We start from the raw sequence: 13,420 nt of genomic DNA, 5'->3' as shown, positions 1-13,420 counted from the left end.
ATCTACAGCAAAAAAAAAAAAAAAAAGGAGAGTCAGTTTACATTTTTTGATTGAACTATTTTTATTCCTTACCCTCTGCTACTTGTAAAACATACTGTACTATAAATAAATATTTGCATAAGTGATGAAAGGTCACGTGACAAACATCTAGCCTACCACTTTTATAAAATATTTAGTGTCTTTTAACTCCAACTGTTACAATTGCTATAAAAAACTTTAATAGTAGGACATATTCCGTGGTGTTCAGCAGCTACTGTTCAATCCTGTTCGTAAGCGATGATTCGACGCTGTGTGGGCTCCTGTCTCTTTAAATCTCCTCGGGTTTTCCCGGAGAGTCTCGGTGAGGTTCGCTGTCAAAAGCGCTGCTGCAAAGAGGGCAGAGACCGTGTTTGTGCAGATATCTATCATTTCTCGTGTTAAGTGGGTGCTGTGGCGTAATAAAACACATTTACTCCTGTGAAGTGAAGCAAACTGCCTCTCCACAAATGCAAGCTATTAAATGCGTGGTTGTCGGCGACGGGTAAGTAGTGTTTTTGGCAGCTGATGGAGAGGGAGCATCCTTGGAAAACCCGTGTTTGGCATTGCAATTCATTCATTCCTAGATCTGGCATTTGCATTTTATTATTCAACGTTGTATCATATATTTGACGCTAAACATGTGCATGTATGCAGAATGCTTGTAAAACTAAAATATCGGAATCTGTATGGCTATTGTAATGGATGCTTTGCAGCGCGAGACATTAATAATTGTTTCTTGTCTTGTATTATTTTGAAGTGTAATGCACGTGCGGCTTTACAGGATGCATTGTTTATTGGACATTAAATGAACGGGCTCTGAACAGATATGTGCCATTTTTGTTCACTGTATCAGAGAGTGGTTTTAATAGTGTGACCCATGTTGAATGGCAAAAGCCTGAAGCAGAAACGCTATGGTTACCACTCCCTCTTACGCGCGCGAGTGTGCACGAGAAGTGTGTGGAGCGCGTGCACGTGAGCGAGAGTTTCCCCTGCTGTCTAGTGCTGCGAAGTTTCGAGTCGTTCTACGAATCGGTTCTTTTTAAAGAAACATGCTTCGCTATTATTTTACGTCAAAGCGTCATTGCGTAAAACTTTAAGGCAATTATAAGATACACAAAGACAAATCAAAAGAATAATAAAAGATGGTAAATGGCGTCTTGGTAATAAATTACCACATTTTGTGCCCTATAAATAAATATAAATAAATTATTTAAGGCTTTACAGTAATTTACAGTCTATTATTTGTAATTTCTGTTGATTTGTGGAGGTCTTAGAATTAATTAGTACATGGGGGTTTATTCAATGCCCATTTGTGGATAAAACATATATAATGAGAAGGTTGATATAAAATATAACCTTTATGAAATCGACATCATTATCACATATCACATATTTGTATTTTTCATGTTTTTTAAAGAAAACAGCTCGGTTAAACGAATCAGTCAGGTGGTGATTCGAGAATCGATTCGTAAACGAGTCCTTCATTCGACTCAAAAGAACAATTCTTAGTGGCTAGCGCTCTCGTAGTGCGCGCTTCATTGGTAATGGAGCTCTCTCTGTGTGTGTGTGTGTGTGTGTGTGTTGCCCTCAGGCGAGTGTGAATCTGGGACAGGGTCTGTCACTATCTGACATACTAACATCCACATAAAGAGCACACTAGCAGCATTAACAACTTTTACTTGATGCAACCTTGTTCATCATATAATGTTATATGACTTAGTGCTCTTCTCACCATTATTTCCTCTCCTTCTGTGAGTGTTTTTTATATGCACACTAATGCATCTCAGAAGTACCTATCTAAGCGTTCTGGTGTGTGTTTCCTCAGGGCGGTGGGTAAAACCTGTCTCCTGATCAGCTACACCACAAATGCCTTCCCTGGCGAGTACATCCCTACAGTGTGAGTATAAAGTGTACATCTGCTCGAAAAGATTCAAACTGAGCAGTCTATTCAACTTTTAGACAAAATATAAAAGCAATTATAAGTGATACAGTGTGATATAGTGAGACAGATGCTTTCATAAAATGACACGAATATCAGTCGTCACTCTAAATCTCCAAGAATGTCTTTAAGAATGTCTTTCAGATGAGATGAGATGAGATTTAAATGCTTCGTTTTATGATCAAAACCTATAATGCATTGCAATACCATGATGATTGAAAGATGAACAAAAACCATTTTCTCAAACATGATCTTTGTATGGTTTTTATACACCCTCATGAAGCCAAAATAAATGACAATGTTGCAGATACAGCATCTAAAAAAAGTGCATTTGTCTTTGTTTTCTGTTTCAGCGAGCCTAATAATTCCTCTGTTTTCATATATGTATTTTCCCCCCGGGATAATAACCTTGTGCCTGGTCGCTCTAACTGGACACATGATGTATTGTGTCCTCACTGATGATCTTTGGCCTGATGTGCTGTTATCATGAATTGCATGTGACAGCATTGATTTACATTTCAAAAAGACAATTAATCGAGCATTCTAACGATCTAATGAACTCTATCCTAAAGCTTTCTAGGGAGATATTCCAAAAATGTGAGCTGATCCAACCCACTGACATTCAGGAATGTATTCTGAGGAATTGCTTTATTCATCATAGAGATGGATGAGGGTTCAGGAAATGGTTAATGGCTCAGAATAGAAGTCAGTTTTGGCGGCGATGACTAATTCCAATGCCATTTGTCTCATTCTGAATGTTTCGCCATGTTTTATTGAGCATTAAGTTAATGTGTGTTTTTCAGGTTTGATAACTACTCTGCCAATGTGATGGTCGATGGCAAACCGGTCAACCTTGGCTTATGGGATACAGCGGGACAGGAAGACTACGATCGCCTCCGTCCCCTCTCGTACCCGCAGACGGTGCCTGTCTTTCAGTTCTACATTATATTTCATAATATTCATAATATTTTATAATAACTGAATTATAGTCTCCACACATTGTCATGGACACACATGAGCACATAAAGTAACTTTTTAGTCAGTTTTATTTCTACAAGAAAACAAAATACTTGTAAGCATTCTTTAGAATTTAGAAAATTGACTTGTATTACCTCAAAAGTCAATGGAATTTGATTCTTAAATACATGTTTAACAATTTCATGGACATTCAACCAAAATAATAATTTACGTGCTCAAATTATCACCAACAAAATACTCAGATTTATTATCTATCTATCTATCTATCTATCTATCTATCTATCTATCTATCTATCTATTCGTTTGTTACTGTTATGTAGAAATGTTTCAAAAAGCAATGATTGATTTGAAAAATATCCCATATGTTATGTGATGTGACTTTTTCACACACACACACACACACACACACACACACACACACACACACACACACACACACACACACACACACACACACACACATGGACACAGACACACACACACACACACACACACACACACACACAAACACACACACACAAACACGGACACAGACACACACACACAGTATATAAATGCGTGTGTGTATAATATACATATATAAGAAGCAAAAAAAAAGAGAGAGAGAGATATCCGTTTCTCCACAAAATAAGAGTGAAGAATTTTCAGGAATCATGTCTTTGTGGCAGTTTGTCCAAGGATTAAAGAATAATACAAGACTTCTTTCCTTTACAAACGGTAGTTAAAATGCATGTTTTATTAGAAAGGGTGACGTGCTCGAGCAAATCAGACACTATTTTTGGATTCAGCCCATCAAAATGAGTAGAAATCAAGTCTTGGACTTCATTCAGTAGATATGATGCAGATTAAAGTGGGGTTGCGAATATCATTAAAAACAGTTTTCCCTCCGTTTTCTCTACAGGATGTGTTTTTGATATGCTTCTCATTGGTGAGCCCAGCATCCTTTGAGAACGTCCGTGCAAAGGTTGGTGCAACTCATTTTTCTGTTTTCTTTTTTCATACAATGGAACTGTATTCATTATAATATACTTTTGATACTAGAATGTAATATAGGACTGTAACTTTCTATGCCCCAGTGGTACCCCGAGGTGCGACATCACTGCCCCAACACACCCATCATCCTAGTTGGCACCAAACTGGATCTGCGAGATGATAAGGACACCATCGAGAGGCTGCGGGACAAAAAGCTGTCGCCCATCACCTACCCTCAGGGTCTGGCCATGGCCCGAGAGATCGGTGCGTAGAGAGAAACACTGGACGTCCTCTAGCGCAGCTTGTTTCTGTCTGCATTTATTGAGCAGGGTTCTGTGTGTGAGTGGGACGCTGGTCATGCTGTCCGTGCAGTGGGACGCACAAAGATGCCCATTGTCTTAGTGGTTCAGGTCCAGCGTGAGCCGGGAGCGTTGGGGAGGAATGGCAGCCGGAGGAAGATGTGCAGAAAACACAATGGCTTTTCCTCCGTCAGCCGGAGAGAAAGGCTCTTTGTGGTCATGCTCTGGATGCTGCTAGAAGCTGAGTGTGACCATTTTCTCAAAGCCTGCCAGAAACCGTAAAAAGCTGACTTTGGCGAGACCAACACCTCTGATAATCAATGGTCTCTGGAGTTTATTCACTACACATTACCGTTCAAAGGTTTGGGCTTGGTACGGTTTAAAAATGAGGATGCATTAAATTTATCAAAAGTGAAAGTAAAGAGATTCATAATGTTACAAATGTTTTTTATTTCATATGAATTGTGTGTTTTCATGATTTCTAAAGATCATGTGACACTGAAGACTGGAGGAATGGTGCTGAAAATACAGGATTGAAATCTTATTTTACTATAAATTCACAATTTAACAGTTATTTGAAATTTTCATAATATTACAAGTGTATATATAGTAATATTGTCACAATAGTATAGTTTTAACTGTGTTTTGATCAGTTAGATGAAGCCTTAGATAAACTTAAGAGACTTCTTTCAAAAACATTACAAAAATGTTACCCACCCCCCAAAAAAAAATTTTAAGAGAAAAATGCTCTAAGATTTGTGAGGAGAAAAATGCAATTGGGATTCAAAATGTGTTTTTTTTTTTTTTTTTTTTAACAGGTTTGAGGTGTTTGCTTGTTGTTTGGTTATGAATAAATAAAAATATAAATGCAAACGAAATAAATATTACTATTGTAATAATATATATAACAACAATAATTGTATATTACATTACAGCTGTAAAATTACAACACTAATATTATGGCGGTCTTCATTTCTTATTTTTCAAATGTGTTTTGACTGAAAACCGAAAACTTTTGTTGATGAGCATTTTTATTTTGAAGTATTTATTTTTTGTTGTTTCCTCAAGTAAAACTCTTCCAAGTAGAACAAATGTTTAAAAAGAAGCAGGCATTTCATCCGTCTTGTCTTGTCTTTATGCCGCAGGTGCAGTGAAGTATCTGGAGTGTTCTGCTTTGACTCAGCGCGGTCTAAAGACTGTATTTGACGAAGCCATCCGCGCCGTCCTCTGCCCTCCACCCGTCAAAAAACGCGGCAAGCGCTGCACTCTCTTCTGAGTAAACGCCACAACAGTTCCTGGCACTCCACACAAAACTACAATATTTTTAATCAGCCTCTTGGAGAATATACTGTACTACTCTCACAGGTTCGGTGACAGCCGTCCATCAAGTTCTAATGCACATTACATGAAGATGAACCATTGGCTAGATGCGTCCAGTCGGAGGGAAACCTTGTTGTAGATGACGTTTGTTTTAGTTCTTCACAGCCTCACACGCCCAGAGACGTAATATTCCATTTCAGATCGTTTAGATGAGAAGTTTTAGTGGTACGGTGTAATTGTTGACATACTGTAAGGAAGTGTTTCTTGGTGTTGTAAAGGAAGCCTGTCAAAGAAATGGAATCGTGTATAAAGCTAACCATTCGCAGTATTAGCATTGCTGACGGCATTAAAGTCAACATGAAACCACATTCGTGAGACATAACAGGATATTCAGTGAAAAAGAAATGTTGCAAATGTTTGGAATGTGAGAAGTGTCGGTGGTCATGGAAGGGTTAACGTTTTGCATACCTTCTCACTAAGTTTTATATATATATATATATATATATATATATATATATATATATATATATATATATATATATATATATATATATATATATATATATATAACCTTATGTTCTCCAGTGTTTTTGAATGTTTTAATACGTTTTTGATTTCTTAGTTATGCTACGTTACGTTTTATCATTTTGCAAACATTATGAGAATGTTACGTTTGAATGTTCGCCGAACGTTCTGAAACAAGTGGTTACATTTAAAAAACAGAATGTTTCAGAAACCAAACGTTCCATGAATGATGTATCATTTTTATGGTAACATTTTAGAACATTATTAAAGATGCTGAATGAACACTGAATTAATACTACAGGAAAAACATGTTTTCTTGCATTTAACTTTTTCTGGAATGTTATTCAAGCTAGAGTTCCTTGTTATTATAATTTTTTTCTATTAAGGGAACATTCCATTGTATCATTTTGCAAAAATTATGGGAATGTTACATTTGAATGTTTCAGAATTAAATGTTTCTGCTAACATTATTAAAGACCTGATAACTCTGAATGAACACTGTAATAATGTCACTGGAAGAACATTTGTTCATAACTTTGCAGAACTCTCTGTTAGCTGGGAATATTGTCATTTGGAAAAAGATTTTGGAATAACGTGCATCGCTGAAGAACTGAAATAGGGTCCGTTTGATTTCATGTTGACTTTAAAGCCTCATGCATTTATGAACACTAGATGTTTTCTTCTTTTCAACTCTTTAACAACTGGGCCGTTCCAAACTCTGAGGAGGGAAACTGTGAAACTTGCACATTTATGTTGATACAAACTAATCGATGCAGCTTGTGAATACACTGGTTTTGGATTTTCTTTCTTTTCTAGCTTTCTATGTACTGATAAACCATGGATGAAGGGTTTTCTGGTACAGCTTCACGATCTGAAGTCTCTGTCTGAACAAATGTCCATCAGTGTGTGTGTACGAGTGAGTTGCATGCCACAACCAGAAGCCTGACCGTGTCTGTAACTGAAGGGCATGCATGGGCATTTGTTCCTGATTTTGAAGTTAATTTGTGTCTGCATGTGGTGTGAGTGTAGGCGTTCGTCTGTGACGTGGTTGTGAGTCTACATGATCACAAACAGTATCCTGCATCCGTCCTTTCTCTCACCTGACTTTGTAAATAACTCTCAAAATGCAAAAAAAAAAAAAAGATCTTCATAGATGCCAAAAGACATTTCCATGATGTAAAATAGTATATTTACAAAATGTTTTAGATTATCAATGCATTAATTAATAAATCTATTCATGTTTTACCCTTCATTTGACTCTCTGCGTTCATTCATTTCAAGAAATTACCACAAAAGTATAATGATGACCTTGTGCATTATATCGCAAGTCCTGTAAATGCAAGAAGACCAAAACTATTTTTTAATACGGTCATTTGCAATGCTTTAAACATCAAATGCGTCTTCTATTTGTGTGAGCAGTTTAATCACAGCGAATACATTTTTAATTTTCAGTTGAGGCCCTTTTGTTATTAAAATAAATAGTAATATAGCAAATCTCAGGTGTGTGATCGTTGATATCACTGCAAAATGTAAATCATATTATTGCACAGTATAAAGATATACTGTTTAAGTATAATCAACTTAATCTACATACATACAGTGCACTCACATAAAGCAAAAAATAATGTTTAGCATAAACTTAACTGCTTGATTGTTTATATAGCTGCAAAATGCAAACTACAGTATCATCCAGCTGTAATCTGCTAAATGCAATTATATGGCAACAAAATAATAAGATATAAACATTAACAACATGATTTTCTGTAAATCTGCTTTGAAAAACAACTGTATTGTGTAAAGTGCCATACAAATTAAACTGACATGACTTGATTAAAAGTTCAAAATTTGGTCGGGAAAATCTGGATTTAATCATTACATTGTGCATGAGTGAGTGTGAATCAGGATGATTATTATTATGAAAAATTAAACCTTAAAAAAAAATTACTTGAAATAAATGTTAACTGAAATAAAATAACATACATTTTTAAAATAATTTTTAAACTTATTCAACTTAAGTTTCTAATTTCTTATTTTAACAAAAATGTAAGAAAAAAAGATAGACATATAGACAAAAAAACTAAATTACTAAAACAACTAAAATTTAAATGAAAACAGAAATGACAAAATATGAATCAAAATTATAGTAGTATATCAATGATACTAAAATAACAGCGGTGTTAAAACTGATCTCTATTGGCTGCACAGGACATATCTATTTATCTGTTTATACATGTCTATTTTGTGTAATGCAAAAGGAGATATTCAGCAGAATGTTCACACTGCTCTTTTTTCCATTTATTAAAAACTCAAAAGAGGAAGCAGATGCGCTGTAATCCAAGCCATACGATAGCTTTGTGTGAGGAACAGATATGTAGTAACCGGTTACAGACATCATTCCACCTCATTCACCCGTGCATTATGATGTTTGCTCTTAGCAAGCCAGAAAACCTCCATCCACGGGCAGGATCACCCCGTTGGTCATGGCGCTCTTATCGCTGAGGAGGAAGAGGATGGAGTTCACCACATCCTCCACTTCTAAACAACACGATAAGAAAGATGCTTGTCAAACAGAAACACGCTACACAAACCAAAATCACTAGAGTCTGTGGTTGTTGACAGCCTTGGACATTCTGGTGTTTCATAAGCGTCAAAGTTTCACAATCTGCCACTGATGTCACTAAAACAGGCTTACACAATCTGCTTTAAATCTCAAATGCAGAAAGAGAGGCATTAAATAACCCAAGAGAGGAACAGTTTGACTGCACTGGAGATTTATTGTTTACTCTTGATGATGGAAACGTTTCATCGCTGACCTACAGACAATCACACTTACCTGCAAACTTCCCCAGTGGGATGCGTGACGTCATGCTTTTGGCTTTTTCTGGGTCACTCCATGCAATCTTTCCCATCCTAGTCATCACTACGGTCGGGTTCACTGAGTTTACTCTGATCTGTCGAGGTCACGTTACATAAGACAAGCTGAATTCACATCACTGAATATAGTTATCCATCTCATATACAGAAAACTGGCAAATATTTGATCTTAGATTTGTCCTTTTTAAATCAAATTTGACTTTAACCATAATAATAACATCATCATCATTATTATGGCAAGTTTAAGTTTTCTATTTCATAATATTAATGTATTTTTTTAAATAATGATAATAATAATAATATAACGACCATATAAAAAAGTTTTTTTTAATATAATAATAGTTATAAAAACAGAAAAATTATTGTTATTAATATTAATATTGTTAAATTTAGCTTTTAGTTTAGGTTTACCATATAATAATGATAAAAATAATTTATACTATTATTTTTTGTAAAAAATGCATTCATTTGTGGTAAATGTTTACCAATAACTACAAACCAACATAATAATAATAATAATAATAATAATACAAATTTAAAAAGATAAATAAAAATACACCAAAATGAGTCATTTTAACTGCAAACTATTTTGGAGTTTTTAGATTTTAAATATTAAATTTAAAAAATTTAAATTTAAAATATATTATTTTTCAAATTATTATTATAATATGAAGACAACAATAATAATAAGGATATTAATAATTACAATAACATCATTATATTCATAACAAATTAAAAAAATATAAAAACAGAAAATACACCAAACTTGGTAATTAAAACTGCCCTGTTACGCATGTGACTGTATTTTCTGTCTATTATTATTATTATTATTATTATTATTATATAAAGATAAAATCATAACTCATGATGATCATGTTTCAATTTTCATGAAAAGGGTAACAACTGCATTCAAGCTAACTTGGTTCATTAATCACATGTAGCTCTAAAGAGAAAAATAAATACTGCATTGTATATATGTCCTCATCATGAGTTAAGATAAAAAGTATCATGAGTTTCATTAATCTGACATTCCTGGAATCTGAAGAATGTGTACTCTGCTGTCCAATCAATTAGGAACAGCAACAAAATCTAAATTAACATACCACCCAACCCCATAATTTATGGCGATACACAAACAACTTTGACATGAATATGCATCATTATCTGTCAGCAATTACAGCCACTTCTTCAAGTAATTATAAAGCACACGTAATCACCCACGAGACACTTAGCAGTCAGATTGATGTGTTTAAGAGGGAGCTTGTTGATTGGCTTGAAGCCTCCTGGAAAGACAATGTCCAATTTAATTTCTCAAAGCTGTAAACAACATATAACGAGCTCAGTGTCTGACAGATTTCATAAACATGATCCGACCAAACTCTGGACTCCAAATCATGATTTTCTAAGCAACGAGGAGAGACGAACCTGATGCGGCCCTAACTCCAGCGCCATCACTCTGGTCAGCATGTCCAGCGCTGCTTTAGTGGCACCTGCGAAAAACACCTTCAAACCATCATTTCAAAAGTGCAGAGGCAATGTATCCAGGTTTCCACGATTTGACGTTTGACTCACAGTATACAGCATGCTCTTTCAGGGCACACTGTGATGCTTGACTCGAGATGTTCACAATGGATCCTCCACTTCCCCTGGCCTTCATTCCTCTAGCCACGATCTACAATAAATGCACACAACACCATTAAAAGTGTATCTAGCATTTGCACAACTCATTATGAGATTGTCTTCTTACTTGGGCAACATGAAGTGCAGCTTTCACGTTGACATTGAAAGACCTGCGAAAGCAGCCAGAAATGCACTCCAACCATTTTAAAACACAAACGATAGCGTGTGAGTGATATTCCAAAGCCCTACATGTTTAACTGATCTGGCGTGACTTCCAGGAAGGGCTGAAGATTAGGGTAGGCTGCATTGTTCACCAGGAGGTCCACCGGACCGACGTCTTTCAGCGCCCGCTCTGTGGCATCCCAGTCTGACAGGTCCACGCAGACCGGCTTGATGGAGGGACACTGGGGATCAAAAGCATTAAAGAGATTGTGCATTGTCACAGTCTGCCTGAATGAGACCTATAAAGCGTAAAAGAGCAGCAGGGATGCAGACGAATGCTGATGCATGCTGGGAGACAATAGATCCTTAGGGTTTTGTCTCGGGATGAGTTGGACCGTGACCGAGGGGTCATTACCTCCTGCACCAGGCTATCCAGGTCAGCCTTAGTGCGTGTGACAGCCGTGACCTCTGACCCACAGCGAGCCAGAGCCAGTGCCGTGGCCCGTCCGATCCCTAGGAGACATTGAGGGAAAGTCAACGATCTGGTGTATCATTACACTCAACACGACTCATTCGGAGAGTTCAAAGCATGCATCCTATGCACTCATTATGCAGATGTGACTATGCACTTTTAAACGAAGAGCTCACAAAAAATTCTGTTGAACACAAAAGAAGACATTTTAAGAGTATTGTGTTCTCTGTGTTATGCATAAGTAATGTGCCATGACTTTTACTTCAAAGTCAAAATGTTAACCTGGTCATTTCTATGCAGTGATATAACTCACTAAACAGCAATTATTATAAATTAAACAAAACTTCATAGGTTTCTTAATTCTCGATATCACAACAACAAATTAATAATTTCAGTTAACAACAACTATATGTATATCTGACTTTATCCACATACATATACAGTAACTAAACTGTCTTGGTTACCACTGACTTCCACTGTATGTTAAAGTATCTTCTTTAATGTTATAAATTTGTTTTAATGTTAAGGAAGAATAAATAAAGTTAAACAAACAGCTAAAACCAGCATATGAAAAAATACTCTATTCATTTATAGTAAATACTATAGCGTTTTTAAAATCATACTATAGTAAAGTGTACTCTACTGTATATATTATATAGTATTTACAACATTTAAAGAATGCTACGTCATACTATAGTATTAACTATAGTGAACTGATAAACTGTAATAAGTACTGTAGTATACTTTAGTTTTTACTAGGGTAAAGTGTAGTATAATATACCCTATAGTTGTTAAAACAGTATTGTCATTTGTTTATATTACTATATTTGTTATATTATCACATCAACTATAGAATTAGCACAACAAACTTATACAAGTGCTTTACTATAGTATGCAGTGTTGAGGGTAAGGCATTACAAGTAAAGTGAGCTATGTATAATCAGATTACTTTTTTTTCCAAGTAACAAGTAACCCATTACTTTTTAATTTACAAGAAAATATATGAGTTCCCCCCCCCCATTATTGATTAATAGCTATTCTGTCACCATATTGAGAGAAACTGGGAGTAAGAGGTCACTAGAATAAATGCTTACATGCACTAATTAATGAGATTAATGCATTAATCTCACTCGCAAAAAATAGATGAAGCATTCCACAAAATTAATAAAACAATGAAATGCTATTTAGAATGTGATGCAAACCTGCAATAATTAAATGTTAAATTACATAAATATAGTGTATATGTATTTAATACCATTTTATTAATCTGTGTCTTTGCTGCTGTCGTTCAATGATCCAATTCAACCATACTAATAAGCAAAGAATGACTCTAGACTCTACATTTGTGCTTGTTTTTTCATAGCTCAAGTGTGTTGAACTTTCTTCTTTTGTGTTTTCTCCTATTGTACAGATGTGAATTTACTTTCTCTTCAGCTAGACACTTATTCATTTAGCTTTTGGTGTGAAAGGGTTTTTATGTTCATACAACTTTTTTATATTAAAAGCAAAAATGCAAGCCCTGCCCCAGACTGAAAATGTAACGCAAAAATAATGTAAGGCATTACGCTACTTTCAATAAAAAGTAACTAAGTAACAGTAATCGGTTACATTTTTAGGAACTAACTCGATATTATAACTCATTACTTTTAAAAGTAACTTTCCCCAACGCTGATAATATGGTTCAAAACAATATTTACTATAAATTACTATGGTGTTTTTGTTCACGTGGGTAAGCTGGTTGGGTCCTGACATTTACAATACATTACATTTAAATTTATTCATTTAGCCTGACCAGTTCAAGAAGTGACCAACCTGCTGACCTGCTAAAACCAGCTCAGACTGGAATTAGCAGTTAGTGTGTTTGTCTTCAGAAGGGAAAATGTCCCTTTAAGTATGAAAGCCTACCTTTGCCAGCTCCTGTCACCAAAGCACGCTTCCCGCTAAATGTGATCTCCATACTTTCTTGATGCAGCACAAGTCGAGAAGCGTCACGCGCAAACACTGCAGGAGAAACACGTGTTTAACAGCGCACACAACGTTGCACGAAAGCTTAATGATTCTCTACAAACCTCCGTTTAAATCTGAAGTGTGTTTGTCTGAGCGAAGTTCACTCTGGACAGGAAAGAGTATCTGTGCTTGTCACATGACCTCCTCACATAATGCTGTAGTTTTTTTATATAATCTTGTTATAGATGTGAAGATCCCCTTCCACGACAGAAGGCAATTCACAGTTCATACAGT

At 35.6% G+C, this 13,420-nt stretch overlaps 2 protein-coding genes across 2 annotated transcripts; one reads left to right on the top strand and one right to left on the bottom strand.

The window, feature by feature from the left end:
- Nucleotides 1-20: 20 nt before the first annotated feature.
- Nucleotides 21-6,044, top strand: rac3b (Rac family small GTPase 3b). The gene is made up of 6 exons (XM_052611096.1): nucleotides 21-520; nucleotides 1,844-1,915; nucleotides 2,761-2,878; nucleotides 3,837-3,899; nucleotides 4,012-4,171; nucleotides 5,352-6,044. Exons 1-6 carry the CDS (start codon nucleotides 486-488, stop codon nucleotides 5,480-5,482), a joined length of 579 nt encoding a protein of 192 aa, XP_052467056.1. The 5' UTR covers nucleotides 21-485; the 3' UTR covers nucleotides 5,483-6,044.
- A 2,280-nt stretch (nucleotides 6,045-8,324) lies between these two features.
- Nucleotides 8,325-13,400, bottom strand: dcxr (dicarbonyl/L-xylulose reductase). The gene is made up of 9 exons (XM_052611094.1): nucleotides 13,249-13,400; nucleotides 13,085-13,180; nucleotides 11,123-11,220; nucleotides 10,795-10,949; nucleotides 10,673-10,715; nucleotides 10,498-10,597; nucleotides 10,351-10,415; nucleotides 8,885-9,002; nucleotides 8,325-8,586 (listed from the first exon to the last, which is right to left on the bottom strand). The coding sequence occupies exons 2-9, from the start codon at nucleotides 13,134-13,136 to the stop codon at nucleotides 8,483-8,485; spliced, it is 735 nt and encodes a 244-aa protein (XP_052467054.1). The 5' UTR covers nucleotides 13,137-13,180; nucleotides 13,249-13,400; the 3' UTR covers nucleotides 8,325-8,482.
- Nucleotides 13,401-13,420: the final 20 nt, after the last annotated feature.

This window comes from Carassius gibelio, chromosome A12 (genome assembly GCF_023724105.1).
Source record: "Carassius gibelio isolate Cgi1373 ecotype wild population from Czech Republic chromosome A12, carGib1.2-hapl.c, whole genome shotgun sequence".
NCBI lineage: Eukaryota > Metazoa > Chordata > Actinopteri > Cypriniformes > Cyprinidae > Carassius > Carassius gibelio.
Note: the sequence above shows the minus strand (reverse complement) of the source record. Positions and strands in the feature narration are given on the sequence as shown.

What these genes read in the sequence shown, in the direction of transcription:
- rac3b (XM_052611096.1), top strand. Translation starts at nt 486, where the DNA reads ATGCAAGCTATTAAATGCGTGGTTGTCGGCGACGG. An exon ending in TTGAGAACGTCCGTGCAAAG is followed by an intron (nt 3,900 to 4,011) that starts GTTGGTGCAACT and finishes TCTATGCCCCAG; the next exon opens with TGGTACCCCGAGGTGCGACA. An exon ending in GGCCATGGCCCGAGAGATCG is followed by an intron (nt 4,172 to 5,351) that starts GTGCGTAGAGAG and finishes TTTATGCCGCAG; the next exon opens with GTGCAGTGAAGTATCTGGAG.
- dcxr (XM_052611094.1), bottom strand. Translation starts at nt 13,136, where the DNA reads ATGGAGATCACATTTAGCGGGAAGCGTGCTTTGGTGACAGGAGCTGGC. An exon ending in TGGAGTTAGGGCCGCATCAG is followed by an intron (nt 9,003 to 10,350) that starts GTTCGTCTCTCC and finishes TGACCTCGACAG; the next exon opens with ATCAGAGTAAACTCAGTGAA. An exon ending in CCCACTGGGGAAGTTTGCAG is followed by an intron (nt 8,587 to 8,884) that starts GTAAGTGTGATT and finishes CGTGTTGTTTAG; the next exon opens with AAGTGGAGGATGTGGTGAAC.